The 17,511-nt window shown below is 31.6% G+C and overlaps 1 protein-coding gene across 1 annotated transcript in view; it reads right to left on the reverse strand.

Annotated features, from left to right (window-relative positions):
* Nucleotides 1-862: 862 nt before the first annotated feature.
* Nucleotides 863-17,511, reverse strand: part of LOC127722355 (uncharacterized) — a 32,773-nt gene continuing 16,124 nt past the window's right edge. The window contains exons 3-6 of the mRNA XM_052229241.1: nt 4,306-4,398; nt 3,475-3,713; nt 1,673-1,874; nt 863-1,396 (exon numbers count right to left, since the gene is read on the reverse strand). Coding sequence (XP_052085201.1) covers nt 1,395-1,396; nt 1,673-1,874; nt 3,475-3,713; nt 4,306-4,398 — 536 coding nt within the window. The 3' untranslated portion in view covers nt 863-1,394. The remainder of the gene's footprint in view (nt 1,397-1,672; nt 1,875-3,474; nt 3,714-4,305; nt 4,399-17,511) is intronic.

The raw sequence follows: 17,511 nt of genomic DNA on the forward strand, positions 1-17,511 counted from the left end.
ATGCATGAAATATTTGTAACTTAACGTTTAGAAGACATCAATCCAGGAACAGTTTGGAACTCGTCTTGGTGATTATTTTAAATTCTTTTCTGTGTTGAAATTACTCTGTACATAAATTTAATGTGTGAATTGTTCTATAAGCATGGCTCTAACTTAAATTCATAACATTTAATCCAATCATTATTGAAGTCAAATAACTAAAAAATTTCAGAGCAGCAAGACCCGAAGTATTTAAGGACAATAGACAAAATGGTCTTAATTCAATATTGCCTGATGTATTTTCAACACGAATGTAGAGACAATATGAAATGTTAATCATAATTTGAAAGACAGACAATAAAATGACTAAAATTTAAGATTGAATGTTGGTATTTAACCCCACTTTAAATACACTTTGCTATATCATGGCGGCATGTTTTTATTGGCGGAACCATGCAGCTGAAATACCCGGAGAAAACCAGTGATTTTGGGCTAAAAAAACTAACAATCCTAGTCAATTAAGATCGGAGCCAAACGCACCTTGCCAAAGCAGGATTCGAATATGACAGGCTAGTGATAACTGTTGATGAATTTCTTATACCACTGAAAAAACAAAAAGCTAAAACAATGACAAACAACATCCAGTTCAAACATACACTTGATAATTAAAGAATGAGCTTCACGAAAACAACCAGAAATATTTTAAATTGTTAAATAAAATTCGCTGAAAGAAAGCTTTGTGAATTTTTAATGTTTTAAGGTTATACTATACGTTACGATAATAGTTATAAGGAATTATGAGGTTCATGCCAAAACTTATTATTCGTTTTAACAGTTACGTATAATATGTTTCCTTCATAGACACAGAAGATACCTCCTAAACTTAAAATATTCTGTTTGTTAGTTCTTGAAGCGATTAATTTACTTGATTTATAGGTCTAGATTAAGAAAAAAACCGTTTATTATATTTTTTCTGTTCTCCTGTTGTAATTTTATTAATTTTATATGTATGAGTACATATACAGTACTGTAATGATTTCACATACAATTCATAAATTATCTTATAAATATTTATTTGAATGCACAGGCAAAGAAATACTATGTTTGTTAGCTTACAAAGACAAAGTTAGAATTTGTAAATACATTCATGATATTTGTGACAAAGTGATATAATTTCTGTGTGCGCAACATGGTTTTCTGGAATAACTCCACTGGTATGCTCGACCTAAATGTTTGGAAAGCCAAAATGTTAAAGTTAACGTTTGGGACCTCAAAAAAGTTTAAATAGAAATGCGAATAATACCGTCTTATAAGGAGATGTGGTATGATTGTCAATAAGACAACTATCCATAAGATCAAAGGGCAATAATGTGAACAATAAGGTCATATTTTCCATTTATTGTAGCTGTGTGCTTTTCTGAAAAAGAATAAAATTAATAAAATGCAGTTGCTATATTTACATTAAAAGAATGATCATAGACACAACTGAATATATAACACACAAATTGCATAATTCTCTGTTCTTTAACTTTCAATTCTAAGACAAATTAATTTGACGAAAAAGCAATGTTTGAAAATATCAATATTTCAGAGTGAAAAATAAAACAAAAATGAAAGTTGAATGATGCTTTCTAGAGAAATGTGTGATAGTACGGTCTTCGAATGGATTTTTAAGATATCATTAAATACTAACAAACAAAACCTGTTGGAAGCGGTGCACATTTACACAAAGGGCATCCACTATCGTCCGTAGAATAGCCTGTATAGCAATCTAAATCACAGTCAAATACTTCTGCACATACAATCATGTGAAGAGTCGTGCCTCTTGTTGTTTTGTCACTTGTAACTTCCGGTTCCGGTACATGCGGGGTAGTGAAGACATCCGGAAATCTTATCTGGAACGACAGACAAATCATCAAAAGTCCAAGTGAGATAACACCTATTTTGGTATTTATTCTTATTCCTCTCACTCTCTCTTTTGATCCATCAATCGTTCGATACATTAGTTATCCATTCTTTCAAAAACAAAACTCCTTTAAATATATACCCATAAACTTAGGTTAACCATCCGAGCATTGCCCATGGGCATGTGACCTCGATATAATATTATTATCCACGTGCAATAGTATAATGCAGAATATCCTTGTTCTGTTTGATTTCATATAACAGAAATTATAATATAAATAGTCGTTTTACGTGTATAATAGTATTTTTTGGCGGGTCAAATGAGTAAACGAAATAGGTCTTCCTGTTAATATAAAAATAAAGAGATGTGTTGTGATTGCCAATGAGACAACTATCCACCAAAGTTCAAATGAAGCAGATGTAGCAATTATAGGAAACCGTACGGCCTTCAACAATGAGAAAAAAAAATACCGTATAGTCGGCTATTAAAGGCCCCGACATGAAAAATATGAAACAGTTCAATTTAGAAAACTATCGGCCTAATTTATAACAAAACAATTTACGAAAAACAAATATGACCGACATGAACCAACGACAACTACTGAGCTACAGGTTCTGACTTGGGACATGCACATAAAGAATGTGGCGGGTTTAATATAAATAAGAAGATGTGGTATGAGTGCCAATGGGACGACTCTCCATCCATGTCACAATGTATAAAAAGTTAACAATTATAGGTCAAAGTACGGCCTTCGACACCGAACAGCAAGCTATAAAGGGCCCCAAAATGACTAGTGTAAAACAATTCAAACAGGAAAACTTATTTGTGAGCGCTCAACCACCCCCTAACCTGGGACAATGGTGTAACAGCACAACATAAGAATAAACTATAAAATTCAGTTGAAAAAGGCATAACTCATTAGATTGATACAAAGAAAAACATCAAACAAAAACACAGACAGGACGTGGCAGAGTATATATCCATCCCCATCCCTAACAAATAAAAGACATTAAGTACAGAAAGTTTTCTTCCCTATTTAGCTTTTTCAAATGGCATTCTTTTCAATAATGGAATATGCTGAAGACAAAGTCATGCGCAATTGATCACCAGCTAAGGTGACAACATATGTCGAATGCATACGGGTACAAATGAGGTCTTACAAGTCAATAATGTATCAGCAAAGTTTGGGTTTTATTTTGTCAAAACATTGAACCAAACTGATTGCTTTTATTGAAATATTATTCAATATTCCGGTCTGGTAAATGGCCGAAGTTTAAAAAAACAATATTTGAGGATCTGGATGGGGATCCTTTATTCCGTATCATTTAATTTCTTAGGCCATTTTTCTTTCTTCCTTTTTATAATTACCCATTAATTTCTCTTCTCTTTTATAATACCCCTCATTATTCTCTATTCTTAATTTATTTTGGGCCTATTTTTCTCTATTCTATTTTTTAGCCTTTTATTTTGAAATTTTTCCATTATTGTCTATTCTGTAAACCCCATCCAGACCCTCATACTTCAATTTTTTTAACTTATACTGTCAAAATACCGCTTTAATCTTATTCTCTTTTACGTTTTAAATGTACCTCTGTGTTATCTGTTCTTTTTGTGGATATTTCTGTTGACTGAACTAATGGTTGGGGTGCTTGTGTAGTAGGTTTTACAGTCTGTGTATACGTCATCAGTTTTTGTGTTTCTGGCATAATAGTAGGTTTGTTTGTTATAGAAAAGGTGAAAGACTGTTGACTGTTGGTATTAATAGTGCTATACGGTTCTGTTGTTCTCGTCGACATTTCAGCAACTGGTGTGGTTATTTGATCATTAGCTACCAATAATACATAAATAATGAGATAAAACTGGAAATAGAAGAGTGCGATACAAAAAAGTCAGAGAGCAAAATATGTAAGGGTATGAAATTTTGTATTTTCAATGACATGTTTTGCATATTTAGGGCAATATTTTGTCATTAAATTGTAAAAGGCACTACACTTATTTTCTTATCTATGTTAGGTAAAACAAACTTGTTCCCTCCAAAACAATTATGGTAGGCAGGTAAGTAAAATCATTTTATTTAAAAAAAAAATATTTTACGTAAACTTTATAAGGCAATGTTATCGACTTTAAAAGACATTTTATTAGTGCTTAACCAAAAATGTCTGTACTTTAAAAGACACTTAGTGCTTAACCAAAAATGTCTTTCAAATCAATTCTATAATCACTTCCATTTAGTAAGTTACACAAATGTATGTGGTTGATTATTTACATAATATAGTTATTTCGTAAATAATTGATATCCTATTTTACTTTAATTTGAACTATATTTAACTTGTTTTCTAAACCCTTTGTCGAGTTTAATTATGATAGCTCCATTCTAGTTTTAGTATAATAATTGCAGTAAAAGTTGAATAAGGACTTACGACAGCTACATTCTATACATCCAGACACAGGGTTAGATTTAGTGGCACATGGTTGTTGACAATTCCTCCAGTCAGTATTACAGTATCCTCCTGCTAAAAAGTGTTTGTAGTTTATTTATTAAGGCAAAGTGAAAATCATCGAACTTACAAAAGAGTGGTTTATTTGAAGCGTTCAATAGCTGTTTCTAAAATGTTGAATTACTCGAAACACTTAAGTTATTATACACCCAGGCAAAGATGACCTTTGCCGTATTTCGTACAACTTTTCGGAATTATTTTAGCTTTAAATCCCCATGGCCAATAACTTCATACCATATTTTGGCCTTCCTAATATTTTTGATTCGAGCGCCACTGACGAGTCTTATGTATATGAAAAATGCGTCGTAAGCCTTTTATCTTTGATAAAATTTTATTTCAGAATATGTTACAGTACTAACATATACACGGCAACTTGTCTTAAAAAAAAGTGTTCAATTTACGCAGGTTGGATTACACAGGACTATTTACTTTATGTCATAATATATGTACTAGATTTCAGTTTGCCGTGATTCATATTTTGTTTACATGGTGATTAGTTATGACAGATTTTGAAGTATAGCTAATCACTCATAAAGCTTTTCTGTACCAAAAGTATAGTCCATAGCATTAATTTGTGAGGACAATTCAGTTGTCATTTATAGAAGGCAGCAGTCCGGCACTCGCGATATTTGTTCCCTATATATACCATACTAATAAAAATACGTTACATTAACGGAAGATGTATCATTATCGCATATAACAAAAGTAAATGTAGGTAGCGTAATTAATTGTTGCCAATAACTTACAAATATTTGGTTTAGGAGTTTTGTTTCCACTATTGAAACTGTTTCCCGGATTCGATGGATCGAAATGGTGGGCACAATCACATTTGCATCCGCTAGGTGTCATCGAAGCACATCCAGGTGGACAGAAGAGTTTCAGGCTGCTACATGGACCAGAGTCTTTCGTTAAATCAAATAAGAATCCTATGGAATATTTAACACAATAAACATAAGATTTTTAAAGCACGAGAGACAAGACACCAAGGGTGCAATCGAAAACCAAAAGTTCAATTAAACTGACAACACCTTGGCAACAAGACGAACAACAATAACAAAACATTAAACCGAAAACTATTTTTTAACTTTTATCACCAGTTTGCGTTTATATTATATATTCTAGTGATAAGATATTCATTTCAATTTTTTTTTAAAATATTCCATTTATATACTAGTACATATAGCTAAAAATAAAATCGTGTCTCCAGGATTGCTTAATATTAATATTTACCAAGCCACATTTTGTGCCTGTATCAAGTCATGCTAGCAAGACAATGTGTTTTCCGTTGCTGTTTGGCTTTATTTATTTAAAATAAGAAGATGTGGTATTAATGTCAATGAGACAACTCTCCACCAGAGACCAAATGACATAGAAGTTAACAACTATAGGTCACCGAACGGCCTTCAACATAAAGCATACCGCATAGCAAGCTATAAAAGCCCCCGAAATGAACGTATTTTTTCGCGTAAGAGTCCGGTGTTTGTTTGTAGGAGTGGTCTGATGTAAAATTCAATATTTTTGATAACTCCTATTGTTTCATGCTTTTATACATTGCGTGTAAAAGTAAAATAAATCCTGAAATGGAGGCCTTAAATACAAAGCGATGTCGTTCAAATTCTTAACAACTACTAAGAATTAAATATAATTATTTACCATTCGTCATAAACACAAACTCTATACATATTAGTGCATAAAGAAACTTCATCTCCAGATTTATCCGTGGTGTGAATGCTATCAAAGTTTCACTGAAAATATAAGCTCCAGACAAAATCTTCTCTTTACGTCCAGTATCAGAAATCAGCAGGTGTGACAGTTTATCAGTATGGTCAATATCGTCATATGGAAGACAATATCTTGATCAATTTACAGCTGGTCTATTTGTGTATTTACATGTATTTCATGCATGAAAGTAAGAATTGCTGTGTTTGTTAGTAGAACCATGATATACAAACTGGTCATTCGTGGTTTTTTTTGTCATCCCTTGTGTACCATAAACAACTGTAATACAAGTGTGAGGTTTTGCAAGCGATAAAACCAGGTTAAACCCACCATGTTCTTCGGAAAATGCCTGTATGTAGTGAGGAATATGACAGTTGTTATCCATATGTTCCGTTGGTTGATATAGTTTAACGTTTGAGATTGTCAGGTTTTTATTTACCTTGGAGTTCGGTATTTTTGTTATCTGTCAAATGGGTTGGTTGGCTAATAAAAGCTACAGACGGCACTGTTCCTCCTTGATAGACGACTTTCGAATTCGTGCACTTTCCTGTAAATTTCCTATGTCACAATGCTTATGTTTTTATGTCACAGTAAGTGGTACATGTAAAAACAAACTGTCTGTCTCCAGCGTCCGAATTTATTTTCTTTTCAAAAACTAGTTAATACATATAGTTTATGTTGAATATGCAACATCAGATTTGGAAAAATAACTTCAAAAAATCTAAATATTCATGTCCATTATCCAAATTACATATTGACCTTGCTAAATATACGGAAATGAATTAAAATATAAGGATAAACTATGATTCAAAATTCAAAGACGTACACAGTATAATATTTTACTGGTAAATTTTAAAATTCGATGTATTGATTTCAACCATTATCGATTATATATTAACATCACGGAGTAAGCTTTATTGGTTTTTTTTTCATCGATATATTTGGAAACAAAACAAAGTAAATTTTTCGAAAGTGATTGCCTCTATTTATGCCACATGCAAGTTTCTTTTTGCGACATAAGTTTACGCATCTTTACAGGCTGATGTCCAGTTGAAAAACAAAAGAAATTGAAACTCTTTATTAGAGAAGGTAAAAATGGCCAAGTTGGTATATTTGAATTGTTTATATTTGTTTCTATGGGCTTTAAAAGTTAAACGTAGTTGTATAATTTACGATTTTATGCATCTTATATATGTGTTTATGCTTAAATTATAGCATGGAGCTTCGAGATATTTGTTAACTTTTATATGAAGACAAATTTTCACAAAACGGTCGATTAGGGTAGGTACAAATACATGTGGATCTTTTTTGTGCATAGGCATACATTCTATCCTCTTTTACCCCGGCAACAGTTTTTTTGGGTAAAATATCCTAAATTTTGCCAATAATCTCATCGCAAAGTCGGGTACACCTTTTTATGCTTGACAATGTTTTCTCAGAATCTTACCTATGAAGTCAGTTAGTTTTAGTGAGAAAGTTGTAATATTTTCGCGGAATTTTGAATTTAAGACATTTTTACACCAAAATAGTGATTAATTCTTTTTCACATTTAGTAAAAGAACAGAGATAAATGTGTTGTATTTTAAAGCTTGCCCAACGTAAAATTTATCTATTTTTATCAGATGTAGTTTTGGTATAATTAAACAATTATTGCCATCATATAAGGTGGACATTCAAATTATGAACCCTTTAAGGGTTGTTTTTCCTCGAGCTACAGCCATCGGGGAATACAACCAATCTCGGGTTAACAATCGGGTTGTTCATCTTGCATGAAGGCAATTATTGTACAATGTATAGCGTCTTGTCTGTAAACGGAAGTCGTCTCCTCTTCAGGAAATTTGGTTAAAAACATTTTAATTGTCTTATAAAAGTAATGTTTATGTAAGATTGAATTATTTGTGCGGGTCCTTGTTTCAAAATACCTTTTAAAAACTGTATTAAAGTTTATGCAAGTTAATTGATCACTTATAAAAACCCAACTTTCTAAATAATATGCCTGTTGATATAGGTTATACATTATTTGTTTGTACTATCTCGTATATATAAAAGCTTGAATTTTAAAAAAAAATTGTCTCTATTCACTTTTTAATCAATTCAACTACTTGGTAAAATCAGATATTTGAACAATTAGGTTGTTCACCTCATATGACGACAATACTTGTATATCATCAAATGTAGTTTGTAATTGTATATCATCAAATGTTGTTTGTAATTGTATATCATCAAATGTAGTTTGTAATTGTATATCATCAAATGTTGTTTCAGTATAATAAAACAATTATTGCTATCATACAAGGTAAACATCCAAATTGTAAATCCTTGAAGAGTTGTCTTCATTCGGGTTATAGCCATCGGGGAAAAAAGAATCATATCGGGTTATCAATTGGGATGTTCACCTCACATGAAGCCATGTATGTAAACGTCTTGTCCCTTTGTATGTAAGTTCGTTGATCACTGATAAAAACCCGGCTTTTTGATTGTCGAAGTTTATATCAAATATCGAAAAAATGTGCGTGTTCATATATTAGGTTATTTATGATTTGTCTGTACCATCCTCTATATAAGGTTTATTTAATGGTTTAATTAAACAAAATACAGATTGTCTCTATTGACTTCTTGATTTAGAATTTGAACTGAAAAGAAGTATCAAAGCCATTTAATAAGTTTACAAGGTGACATAGGGGATTGTTTATCAATAAGTATGAGTAGATAGTACGTACTGGTCGCCAATACAAAGGAGACCAAAGTTACTAAATAAAGGCACATTTAAAAAAATGTAGATCAGGTCTATGATTGGAAATAATAAATTTAATCAATACAGTTCATATAAATTGTGTCATAAATCAAATTGTTAAATGTTTTTCCACACGAAGTTAGGAAGTTACTTATCAAAATATATTGTTATAGATAAATAGAATGAAATTTTGCTAGTTTCGTCAAACATTTTCCAATCTGATTAAAATTCAGATCTATCAAACTTGTGATGAACATGGTTAAAATATTTCATAAGCTTGGCATTTTTGTTTTATAGATGAAAGCTATAAGGGAGAGACCATTTAACTGTGAGGTTATGTCCCAGGTTAGGGTTGTTGTTTTTCTCAAAAACAAAATTATCCCTGTGCCTTCGTTTTCGAAAGTGTCATAAGATATGTCACAAAATACGTCTTTTTTTGGACTCTCATATGGCATGTCATAGATTGTTAATCAAAGCTGTCCTAATATAGTCATAAAATGATATTAAGATGCTCTTACGATTGTCATTAGAGAAGGTTATTTCACCAATCGGAACTACTCGGCCTTTCTGGTTGCACGAAGAAATAACTGTACTGTACTGCATAGCGAGAATGGCCGAGTAGTTACGATTGGTTATTTCATATATATGTTGTGTACAAACAAATTGTACAAATTATAATTTGTATTTTGACTTTGTACAAATTGTAATTTGTATTTTGACTTTGTACAAATTGTAATTTGTACAAAAAGTGCTTGTACAAATTACAATTTGTACAAAATTTGACTAAAGTTCACTTATAACTTGTACGATAATTTAAAGTATGGATTGTGTTATAAAAAAAGTTATTGATACACACTATAATGTTTTTATTCAATGACCATGCACACAATACACCTTATTTACAAAATACAAAAATAGTTTTGTATCATTTGTTTGAGCATGTGAGTGAGTTATGGCATCGGGAATTGCACAACATCTTTTGCTTTTTACATTTACATTAAAAAGTGCTGCTCCCACTTTGCATTAACATGCAAGAACACTCTGACCACCAGTTTTTGAAAGCTTTTTAACTGCTTCCCGTAGCTAAAGTATAAGCTCAGAAACTGTTGCTGTGACTATAGATGTGTCTTTATCAGCTTCAATTTGATTTCTCAACAAATATCCTGTTAAAATTCCTATAACTGTTCCAATGCAAGCAGTACCCAAACTCTCCAGATTCAATAATTACACCTATGATATTTCGAGGATCAGTTGGGGCACGTTCATACTAAAAAACTGGAATAATGACATTATCCCCCACAGCAAGTTCTGATGATCTTTGTTTCCTTTTTATGGTTAAAGAGCTACCATTTGATTTTTATGGGAGGGGGGGGGGATAGGATGAACAATTTTGTCCTGCATTTATTTTTAGTTATAATCTCTGTCCTTCCTTTTTATTTTTCACTCTATTCGGTCCTGCCAAATTTTTATTAGTTTATCCTGACTAGGTTTTACATAAATTGTCATCCTGCCTTTTTTTTTTGCAAAGTTGCTCATTCTGCCTTTTTTTTTACTCAAAAGTCCTATCCTGCCTCTTTTTTCAAATTTCATCCTATATCCATTTATGTAAATAAGGTTCATTATTTGGTCATTGAATAAAAACTCTATAGTGTGTATCAATGTTTTTTATAACAAAACCCATGCTATAAATTATTGCTTTTATTTATTTGTTATTATATAAATTATAAGTGAATTTAAATCGAATTTTGTACAAATTGTAATTTGTACAAGCACTTTTTGTACAAATTACAATTTGTACAAAGTCAAAATACAAATTTTAATTTGTACAATTTGTTTGTACAAATTATAATTTGTACAAAATGATAAGTTGTACACAACATATACATTGCATAAGACTTAAAAAAAAATAATAATGATTATTATAATACAATGTAATAATCAAAGAACTGAAGTACTGAACAGCGGATGACCGCAAGTTCTTGTGGATGGTCACAAACACTTGTCTTAGGAAAAAAAATCACATCTCTATACCTGAAAGTATAAATGACAGGGAATTCAACCTCACCGTAATAACTATTATATTGTAGTGATACAAATCAGTATACTCTGTTTTGTTGTTATATATTATACTAATATTTTTATATAACAGTTACAAGTATATATAATTTTCATCCAATTGTATATCATTCTATTCTACTATTCTAATAAAAGTGCAGTGCAAGTGCATGGTGGACACTCTTCTGTAATAATTCGATTTTTCTAATAGATTGGATTTGAGTAGGCATTCATATTTTCCCGCAAAACGTTCTTGAGATATTCTTCCGCATGAAACTTTCGGTATTCTTGATTAATTATTGATATATATATATATTTCTCACGACAAAACATTTTCATATCATTTATCTAATATGTTCTTAATTATTTTCATGAATATTTATTGATGAAATTGATAAATAACAAGCGATAAGGAATTTTATTTTGCGTTCGGTTATCAGTCAAAAACGAAAGTCACGTGGGTAGAAATGTCTGTGGCAACAATACACCGGAATGCCCTCATGGTCATCCGATGTAAAAATAATACAAAAATTAATAATCATATTTACAAATATTATATATTTGCATTTTAATGGACATGAAATTTTATGTGAAGAGGATGGAAATCAAAATTAATAATGTCATAAATATAGTAAACATATAATATCATAAAACTCTAGAACTTGACATTCAAGTATATAATTTTATATTAAATATTATGCATGAAGTAGTTAATTGTGAATACTTTTAAGATTGGGCACATTGGGTGCCCGTTTTACGAAATGCTCGTGCAAATACTGACTACTACTGTAAATTCAGAAATTATTGCATGCATTTATTTTTGCTGTTTTTTGAAGAATTGACAAAAATGCAAGATTAATTATTGCGATTTCAGGAAAATCTGCATACAGATATACGTATCAGATATCAGAATGCGAGTTTTTATTTTTGCGATAATCACAAAGTCGCATTATTCGCATTAATAAAATCCTCGCAGTAATTTATGAATTTACAATAAGGAAAGAAATAATTTATATTTATTAAAAAAGAATCCCAACTAGTAAGAGTAGGAGATCCACATTTTGACTGATGGAGTGGAGAAAGTAAATGCATTTCAGCAAACTTATAAAGACAACCATCAACAGTACCAAAATTAAAGCACGAAAGGTTGTATGTTCGAAAATAGATGCCGTAAACGAGAGGCGAAAGATACCAAAAAAACTTTCAAACTCATAAGTCTAAAATAAACTGACAATCCCATGGCAAAAAAAAGAAAATGACCAAAAGACAAACAACAGTATACAAAACACAACATAGAAAACTGAAGACTGAGCAACACGAACCCCACCAAAAACCGTGGGTGATCTTAATTGCTTCGGAATGGTAAGCAGAATGCCGATGCTGCTCCACATGTGACACCCGTCGTGTCATATGAGATTTCAAAATAATCACCAGAGAACAGTGAACGAGCTTAGATTAGAAAAAATCATAAGACCATCACAAATCATGTCATGATGTGTCTAAAGTTTACGATACAAGTTCGGATTTATCGATCACTTCTTCAAAAACATATCGTTAGAGTAAGACATGTCCTAAGACCATCGGAAGACATGTCCTAAGACCATCAGAAGACATGTCCTAAGACCACCGGAAGACATGTCTTAGTCATAAGTTACTTTTGAAAACCATGTCCCTAAATCTAAACTTTGAAGAAAATAATATTTTGATCGTGGAGAAGGAAAAAATAAATATTTCGTAAGAGAGTTTTTGCCAATAAATGTAATGTAAAATGGTAAAATAAAATTCGCGCTCCGTTCCGTGGCATATTGAAGATTATTATGACCATACATGTAATTGTGATTATTTGATTAAAGAATGCAAAAATAATAAAACAATAAGGCAGTTTATGATCATTTATTTTTTGTGGAAAAAGAGGGGGGCATGTTTTTATTTTATTATCAGAACCAATGAATTCTTGCAAAAAAATCAGAATAAAACAGTTTTATTAATCAAAAAACCTTGTTTCTTTAGTTTTAACACATACTGTAGGTAGGTGGCCGATAGAGCAAATCACACCCTATAAAATATAACCGTCGATAAAAACTGCAGATGCAATTGTTATTCTAAAGATCATAATTATCTGTACACAACTGCAAAATGCAACAGGGGCAACGCGAAGCGTGGCATCCCCTCGTCATGTTAAGATTTGACTCTGTGACCTTGATTTTTGACCTATGACCTTGATAATCTATAGAGCTCTAGATTTTACTTAGTACTAAGTATGTACCAAGTTTGTTCAAAACCTATTTAAGGATGATGATTCTAGTGTTCACAAGGGTGACCATGACCTTTGACCTATGGCATTTGACCTATTACCTTGAAAATCAATAGGATTCTAGATATTCATAAGGACTAAGTATGTACCAAGTTTGGTCAAAATCCTGGAACGATGTTGAGTATAGAGTGTTAACAAGGGTGTTACGGACGGAAAGACGGACGGAAGGACGGACAGACGCTATCGTTACAAGATATCCTCAAACTTCGTTGGCGAGAGGATAAAAACCATTGAAATCGGAAATGCAGACAAATGTTATTTTACATGATGGCAATGGGGACACGAAGGGTCGATTGAATTACATTAATAAAAGCCCGTTATATGATATGAGATTGTAACTACGGGAAACAATGCCAGCTGAATCTAATTTTGTTTTTATCTTTTCTTTCAATGTCTTGCAAACTTTTTTATTTCTAAAATCAAAACCATTAGAAAAGTAAACAGTAACCATCTTATTAGAGACGCTTAATTTTGATATATAGAAAAAAAATCGTGGAGCCCTTTTCTGGTCCTATAACAGATGACCTAGGGGACTATATTTTGTGTTTCTATTTGTTTTCTGACATCTTCTGTTTACTTATCTTGATTTTGTTATTATTTGCTGTGTTTACTACCAGTGTGCGCAATCAAGACTAACGACAATCACCGAATAAGAGGCTCCTGGAGTGTGACAGGTGCATACAGAATATTGCGGGGTTAAACATGTTTGCGAGCGCTCTACCCTCCTCTTAACCTGGACAGTAGTGTAAGTTGTAATAGCACAACATAAGCGCAAACTGTAAAAATCAGTTGAAAATGGCTTGACTCATTATATTGACAGGAAGCACAATATAACAAACTAACATAAAGACAAAAGACACATAGTACCAATATTAGAGTATTCGCAGTTACTGAAAGCTAGCTCAAAGTAAATAACAACGGCTTCCGCATGTATAAATGAACCTTGAATTATTTATTAGTTGTTAATGACTTTGAGCTAGCTTTCAGTAAATGTTAAATGAGTTTTATTATCTAATAAAAAAGTAGGATTGAATTGTCATAGTTATTCAGTATAGGATAAGCAATCCGAGATAACGGATTATCAATCCGAGATCACAGATTAACAATCCAAGATCACAGATTGTCAATCCAAATCACAGATTAGCAATCCGAGATCATGGATTAGCAATCTGAGATCACGGTCTATCAATCCGATATCACAGATTAGCAATCCGAGATCACGGATTGTCAATCTGAGATCATGGAATACCAATCCGAGATCATGGATTATCAATCTGAGATCACGGATTAATTTTTTTTATGTGTCCCTTTATGGTTTCCGTAGTTATACGACTAACCCTTTTACCATTAGTTTACAAAACGTTAAAACAAGATAAATTATTCACAAGATTGATATTAAGGTGATACCTAACACCTTGACTAATACTAATTTGGCTCGTTTAATTTTCCTAAAAATTTGACAAAATGTTTACTTTGACCTTTTGACAAAAATATAAAAATTTCAAAGAATTTGAACCAACCACTTTATCAGAAAAATTTCACTGGTTATATAGCAGTTTGACAAACACTAATTTTGATCATTGAGAATCTTGATATTTCCTTAACAATACAACATGATTAAAACGTTTAGCTGATTTTTACAGAGTTATCTCCCTGTAGTGTTAGGTACCACCTTAACTGATCTAAAAATGTATTTATATTACCTTGTTTGGTTCTTAAAAATATATTTGATCTTCTGCGTACTTTAATAAATATAATTGTTTAAGATTAATCTCAGCGATATTAAACACGCCCATATACATGTAGGTAACAAAAATGATGGAGTATTAGTACTTTTTGAGATGGTCCCCACATCATATTGTATTCATCTTCCACCCAACTCGAGCGCCAGCAGTAGTATCGACTTTTTAACACGTCTATGAATAGCATTCAATTGTGTGAGCAAGATGCGAACAAAATCTGTAGCATAAAAGTATAATGCGATACCTAGTATTTGAACCTACTATGTGAGCATAAAACATGTGCTAAAGTGTTAATCTTTTTACTGATAAACATGGTAGAGCTGATAAAATGGTAGCACAAATATTTTGCTTGATGAAAACTTAATTTAAACTTTTATTACCCAAAATAAATCAATTCAGACAGCGAGAATTGGTTGACAAAAATAGTTTCTATAAGTACATTGAAAAGGGGAAGTAACTCTGTATATTAAAAATATCTTGACATTCTAAATACTTGAAATTTGGAACGAATGAAAAGACCTTTTTTTATAAAACTTAAATACATCTATTTACACTTATATACACAAAGCAGCTGGATCTGAAATTGTTTACTTGAAATCATCTTATATAATAAATAAAACGTTAATATATATAAACGCGTGGCTTCAATCTTATAATCCCAGACAAAAAAATGATTGAGGACAAAGACATAGTGAAGGACCCGGGCAAAAGATCTATAGCAATGAAATCTCTGACTCAACAATCAATATCAGCGACATACACAGACTTTGTTAATTGTAATCCACTATGTCACCATACACGCGAACACAACGAACAGGTTGGAATACAGAAACACCGCAAGATGCCACCAAAGAAACATCGCTGTCGCAGAACCGTACGTCATTTTCATTCAGAAATTATTGCGTGCATTTATTATTGCGATTTTGGCATTTTAGACTAAAATGCGATTTAAATTTTTGCGATATTGAGAAAAATCTTGTTTAATTCATATAAAAAATTTCAAAATGCGAGTTTAAATTATTGCGATTATAACCCTGTCGCATTTTTCGCAATATTAAAAACATCGCAATAATTTCTGAATTTACAGTATCTATAGCCCATAGTTTTTAGGTACCATATATTGACGACATGCAAAGTAGCATAAAAGACTGTCCACTCTTTGCAATTCTTCGTCTTTAATGTCTTAATTGTTCTTTGTCTATTACAACTGAACTGAAGGCGTCTATCGTATCATGTGAATTTTCAAGTATACTTTAAGCTACACGGGGGATTAAACATATATTATCAAATATATCATCTATGGATGCTAGTTATGTTATGAATTTAAAAAAACAAAAATAATCAAAATACAAGACTTATAATTGTGTACGCTATACACGCGTTTCGTTTACACACGACAATTCAATTGCGCTCAAATCAAACCAAAGCAATTAAGAAGTTGAAGAGCATCGAGGTCCCAAATTTCCAAAACATATTGCCAAATACGGCTACGGTAATATATGCCTGGGGTAGAAAATCCTTAGGTTTTTGAGCAGTTCAAAAGGTTTGTAACCAGTGAATTTATAAAAATGACAAAGACTAATACTAAAAGTATGTTCTGTCTTCTAGAATGTTTATGTAAAAAAATAAGAAAAGTTTTATGTAATTTAGAATGTTTAGTACGAATTTATAGTTAAGTCTTTCGCAAAATATTTTCTTTGATTTCATTGCATAATTGATTGGTCATATTTTATATGAACGTTGTATCGTAATAATGATTTAAAATAGTTTGTCACTTGTTTTATGCGTGTATCTTGTTAAATGTAGCACCACATAATAAGTATTACAGTTATGCATAAATTAATGCTGTTTAGCCAATTGAATAATGACACTTAGCTTAGTGACATGTCCCAGTTCAAAAATGGTAATTCCAATTATATAGGCGGAATTTCCAAGACTTAAGGCATCATTTTGAAAAAATCAAAATAAAAGATTTGGCCCAAACACGCTTCCATTACGAGTATATATACTTGAAACCACAATTTTACAATAACTTAACATCTTTCTCAAGTGCTTAGTACCATTTTTCGGCAGTAAAAGATGGTCTTCAGAATCGTGTGATGGAAAAATATTCAACAAAAGATGTCAAATCAGGCGTGGATTCTTAATCACAATCTTTACAATTTTTAAGTAATACCAAAAGTTTTGATTTTTCTACGCTTTTTTACTACTATGCACAATTGAAAGATCGACTTCCCAATCTCATTCATTAGAGTTTTTTCTACAAAAAAAGGAATCGTAGGTACATTTGTTTTTTTGTTGTTTTTTTGTTGTTGTTGTTTTAAGTCATGAAAAACCTTAATTTGTTTAGAACTACACTAATTCCAACTACCCGGTACAAAAACAACGAACATGTTATCATCAAGGTGCTTGATTTTTTTATCAACAACATATTTGTTGGATTTGGTGCATTGATATTCCAATGGGTATTACTTTTGATTGTGCTCCCTTACTGTTTTCTCATATGAGGCAGAACTCATTCAGAATCTCATCAAATACAAAAAAAAACGAAAAAGCACCTTGCA

Source organism: Mytilus californianus, unplaced genomic scaffold (assembly GCF_021869535.1).
Source record: "Mytilus californianus isolate M0D057914Y unplaced genomic scaffold, xbMytCali1.0.p SCAF_12, whole genome shotgun sequence".
Classification (NCBI taxonomy): domain Eukaryota; kingdom Metazoa; phylum Mollusca; class Bivalvia; order Mytilida; family Mytilidae; genus Mytilus; species Mytilus californianus.